This window comes from Poecilia latipinna, unplaced genomic scaffold (genome assembly GCF_001443285.1).
Source record: "Poecilia latipinna isolate Pla-1442-1.1 unplaced genomic scaffold, P_latipinna-1.0 Scaffold245, whole genome shotgun sequence".
Taxonomy (NCBI): Eukaryota; Metazoa; Chordata; class Actinopteri; order Cyprinodontiformes; family Poeciliidae; genus Poecilia; species Poecilia latipinna.
In genome coordinates this window covers 387,342-392,769 of record NW_015112861.1, presented here as the reverse complement: position 1 = coordinate 392,769, position 5,428 = coordinate 387,342, and the positions used below count along the sequence as shown (strand labels likewise).

General features: G+C 38.2%; 1 protein-coding gene across 1 annotated transcript in view; it reads left to right on the top strand.

Moving 5' to 3' along the window:
• Positions 1-5,428, top strand: part of lrp1bb (low density lipoprotein receptor-related protein 1Bb) — a gene marked incomplete at its 5' end in the record, with an annotated part of 155,067 nt that overhangs the window by 43,978 nt on the left and 105,661 nt on the right. The window contains 6 exons of the mRNA XM_015032561.1: positions 387-521; positions 1,197-1,326; positions 3,268-3,394; positions 3,541-3,692; positions 4,186-4,310; positions 4,695-5,066. Coding sequence (XP_014888047.1) covers positions 387-521; positions 1,197-1,326; positions 3,268-3,394; positions 3,541-3,692; positions 4,186-4,310; positions 4,695-5,066 — 1,041 coding nt within the window. The remainder of the gene's footprint in view (positions 1-386; positions 522-1,196; positions 1,327-3,267; positions 3,395-3,540; positions 3,693-4,185; positions 4,311-4,694; positions 5,067-5,428) is intronic.

The following is a 5,428-nucleotide window of genomic DNA, read 5'->3' as shown; positions in this document are numbered from 1 at the left end:
TTTGTTGGTCTTTGAAATAATCTTTAAATTTAATAAGAAACTGCCTTGGATTTTCATTAGCTGCTTGCTGTAATCATCAAAATGAACAGGAATGTGTCATTTTGTGTGAAATAAATCTAGATATGCAATATTGTTTTTTTCTCACTACTGAAATAAATTACCTTTTTGATTCTTTTTTTATTGAGATGAACCTGTATACTCCAGCGTCATATTTTGTACTTTATGCTGCTCCTAATTTGAGGTCCTTTCTGGCACAACATGACATTTGGTAAAACTGACAGTGTTAAAATAAATTTTGGAGTTGTTTAAATCTGTTACTACATCCATGGCAGCAGCATTCATCATCCCATTAGGTCCTGTCATTAATGGTATGGTGTAATTTTCAGGAAATGACACAGTGTACTGGACAGATATGGGGCTCAACAGAATATCCCGCGCCAAACGTGATCAGACCTGGCGGGAAGACGTCATCACTACAGGCATCAGTCGAGTTGAAGGCATCGCTGTTGACTGGATCGCTGGTCAGTACTGTGTCTCCCCAGATTATGGTGTTATTACTACAGCCTGTCAGCTTGCTAGTGACAGTGGACGATTTTTACTTTCTGTTCACTGAGTCTAGTTCTGGCAGGAAGTAGAAGCTTAGGTTTGCTGTTGCTCCTCAATAAAAAAAATCAAAAACAAAAAAACTCTTCAGCAAATAAAGTAAAATCATTCATTGCAAGAATACAAATGCAACATGACGTAATGTACTGCATTTTATTTAAATTATGTTTATCAAAGGAAGTATTTGGTAACAAAAAGACTCTAGACGGGGTATAAAATTGTTTATGGTGTCAGATTTAAAGAACATGTTAAAAATTCTCATACCATTAAGTTCACCTGACAAGTTTTCTCTTACAATTGCTTTTCTTGTTTCCATTTGAAGTGGTGTATTTTAAATTTCAAGTCACTGAATTTTCATGGATGTTTGTCTAATTTTTAAGGTTTTAAATGGGCTTGGATCCTCCAACCACTGTAATAAATTACAAATACATGTTATTGACTCTATCACATCAGTCAGTTAAAACAGTGGTGAAAACAAATAATGTATCCATACACAAATAGCCTATTTCTGTCTCCCTAACCATATACTCACGGTGTATTCCTGTCCATTGTAGAGTATATTTCTTATGCATTAACGTTTTGTGTCTACACAGGAAACCTGTACTGGACAGATCATGGTTTTAATCTGATTGAAATCTCCCGCCTTAACGGTGCATATCGCTCAGTGGTGATATCTGAAGGACTTGACCAGCCAAGAGCCATTGCTGTCCATCCACAAAAAGGGTAAGGAATGTCTCTCTGTTTTATGATTCTGTTGTCCAGTCTTGCAGTGCGACAGGCTGCAACCAGTGGGATCAGTTGGGTTTTTGATTGTATGAGGATGTATAGCAAACTGATTATTACTTAAACTCTGTCGTTTTCCTTAATGAGAAAAACTGGTTCTCACACCAGACCTTGTCTAAGCACTTGAACGGTTTCATGTTTGTTTACCTGCTTATTGATGCATCTATTCAGTCAGCCAATTACTTGCCAGCTTTGCTGTGCATTAGACCATACACATGCAGCTTCTGTTAGTGTCGGCATCAAACAGAAACATTGAGAAAAATGTATTCTTAGTGATTCATGCCAGACTGCCTCGATATTGGCAATTGAGAATGTATATTAAAAACATTTTCCTGGCATTCCCCACTGTTTAGCCGGCCGATAAACATATGTTTGAGTAGTCAGAGGTGAAAGCAGAGAAAGATTAGAGCAGACTATAGATATATATGTAGTTATCTAGGCTATAATCATAAAGACCCAAGCCTCTGAAATGTGTGGCTTCATTGTGATGTTGTGCACAACAGCTGGAAAGATGTTAAGTTGTTTGAAACAACTTATTGTTCGTGATCTTTTATTCTAGCATGAATTGTTAAGATCTTTTACAAAGCACTTCTCTCATGGTCACTTATATGATACCATCTTTAAAACTATGTGTAGTTTTTCATAATTCAGTCACTTTATGAACAACGAAACAATTACACCAGCAGCAATCATATCTGCTGATATGAAGCAACATGAATCTGTTTCCATATGGTTCAAATCAAATTCCTTTGAAATTAATGTTGAAGCTGAAATTGAGACTCATGGAATCAAACAGCAGTTTCCAACCTGTGGTCCGGTTTTGATGAACCTGTGTGAACTGTAGCCCCAGTTTCCTGACAGGAATGACACCCAGTATGGTTTTCTTTTTAACGAGTGGTGTATAAAGCTACTAGTGCATTTCTATCATCTCAAATCAATCTGCCTTTTCTCCACCAACCTCTGACATCAACAAGGTATTTTCCTTCGCATCACTGCTGCTCACATTACCATTTTCCCTTTTTAGACCATTTTCTTTAAATCTAAGAGATGGCTTGCATGACAATCCAAGTGTAATGGCTGTTTTCTGAAATACTCAGACCAGCCTGTCTGGCACCAACATCCTTACCCCATTTGAAGTAAATTAATTTCCTTTTTTTCCCATTTTGATGCTTGATTTGTACTTTGACAAGTGATCTTCACCACACCCGGCTGGCTAAATATATCAAGTTGCTGCCATGTAATATGCTGAGTCACTAATTGTGCTAAGTCTGTTTCAGCACAGTTTAGACACATCTTATAAGTGTCAATATTGAAAATGTATGCATGTCAGATGTTGCCATATGTTTTTGCCTTAAATCCCAATGCTGCCTACTTGCAAGAACTGCCTGACATTGTCACATCCACTGACTAATGAGGCACATTTGGCAAACCCTTACATAAATTTACCATGACAGCAATGTCAATACTTCTCTTGATGACCTGGAGGGCTAATAGTTGCAGGTTAATGTCAGTCTCCCATTGCTTGATTTTTTCTGAAAATTACAGAGATTGACAGATGACAGTTCTGACTTGAAGCGTTTTAAAAGGTACTCTGTTGAGCTTAAGGTCAAAACCAATGTAAGGGGTTGTTCTGGGTGTCAAACAAGGACAAAACATAATCTGCAGTCTAAGATATGCTTTATTGTAGAGCTCTTATTATTTTCTGTTAGGCAACACATACTGGCAGTAATCTACAACTAAAGTCCAGTAATCTGTTCTATCTTGTAGCGCTTTAGCCTGCTGTGTCCAATGTGGGTTTTCTTCATTGTCTTATTCTCTTTGTGGAAGTTAAGCCAAGTGGGTAAAGGTCACTTTTTGTGTGGGTCCAATTATACTTGACAGTTACCTTTTCTGGAGCGAATGGGGGCAGAATCCCTGCATTGGCCGCTCTCGTCTGGATGGCTCAGACCAAGTTACCCTGGTTAATTCGGGCATCATATGGCCCAATGGGATTTCCATAGACTTTGAGGTACAGTCTACAACACAAGCATTGTCTTCAACCTGATATACTCAGATATCCTACACCTCCTCTTTCATCATTTTGCTTTCTTTGTGAAATTTTAATATGCATAAGAGGGTGGGTCTTTGATCTGCATTTTTTAAATTACCTTCCAGGAAAACGCATTATATTGGTGCGACGCACGCACAGATAAGATCGAAAGGATCAACCTTGAAACAGGTGAGAGCCGGGAGATTGTAATGTCAGCGGCCAACGTAGACCTGTTCTCTGTGGCTGTGTTTGGGCCTTACATCTACTGGTCTGACAGGTAATTTATTATTTTCCTAAATACACTCAAATTCCCTGGCCTGCAAGGCCCTGTATTTTAACTTAACATCAACCTAAGTCGACAAGCGTCTCGTGTGAAAATATTACAAAAAGCAATTGTTCTTACCAAAAGTCAAAGCCTATTTTTGTGAATGCAGACAGAAACCTTTGTCACCAGCATCCTAAATCCTTCTTCATCCCAGTTATAATGGCTTATTTAGACTCATATTTTTCACGTGACTCACATTTAAACTAGTGGAAAAAACGGTTAATTTACTTCTCCCTAATTTCCTGTGCAACTAACCTGCATGCATTTCTTTTTTTGTGGAAAGAAAAGCAAAAGAGTAATGCCCCTTTTTTATCAGTTCTATCAAGAAAATGCTGTTTCTTTTTTACCCCTTCAACTTGCCTCAATCAAAACCTGGACTAGACCATTTCTTAAGCATATATTTATTAGTTGCCATCATTTATTTATTTTTGTTAATAATGTTCAGGGCCCATTCCAATGGCTCAATCCGGCGAGCTTTTAAGACCGACGCCAGTGAGGATGTAACCATGAAGAGTGGCCTAGGGGTCAATTTGAAAGATGTGACAGTTTTCAACAGAGATAGGGAAAAAGGTAGGATTTCACTTTATAGTCTGATTCATTTTTCATTACACATTCTGCCACTTTACATCTTTTGTAATTAGTTTGACACATACATCTCTGGTTTTCTTATTTCCAGACAAACAATCAAGTTTATTTGTTAAGCTTAAAATCTCAAAGTTATGCAGCAGTACAATTATTAATGTTTATCAGTCTTCAAATGTTAGCAATGTTATGTTGAAGTTAGTGGCTCTAATATTGTCAAATATGGTTAAATTCCAGGAATATGACATTCTAAGGCTCTTTATTAGCCATAGTTTTTCCCATCTGTCATATATAGGCAGGACAAATTATACCTGACTGCACAAAGCAGGAAATAAGGCAAGCTGGTAACTGAACATGTGTTGTGTTTTGAAGGCACCAACCCCTGTGCCAGGGGCAACGGAGGCTGCCAGCAGCTGTGCTTTCACCTGGGAAGCGGTCGGCGAACCTGCTCCTGTGCCCACGGTCGCTTGGCAGACGACGGTTTTGCCTGCGAGCGCTATGAAGGTTATTTACTCTTCTCTGAAAGAACTATCCTGAAAAGCATCCACCTCTCAGATGAGAACGACCTCAACTCACCGGTTCAGCCACTGGAAAATCCGGCTTTCTTCAAGAACATTGTTGCACTGGCCTTTGACTACAATCAGAGCAAATCTGGGACCAACCGGATCTTTTTCAGCGATGCACATTATGGAAATATACAGATTATTAACGACGACTGGGCAGGACGATATGTTATTGCAGAAAGTAAGTGGATTTCATTCTGGCAAAAACTACAGATTAATTACTTTCTTTTTTCCGCTTTTTCTTTATTGCAGACATGCTCTTACGTGCACATAAATTTTGGGACTTTAAGGGAGCCTTGTGTAAAAGCACAATAATTTCAGGTGGTTCATACCTTTTATGCCACGTCTACAGCCAAAGACACATTTATTGACACTTCTGGTAAAAGTCTACGGTGACATCATCTCTTACAGATATTCTTCTTTAAAACCAGTCTATCATTGAGTACATATATTCAGTTAACATGTTTTGAAGTTATTTTTTACCTAAACCATCTGTGGCACAAATATTTGAACTAAATTATTGTAGCTACAGCATTATTTTCA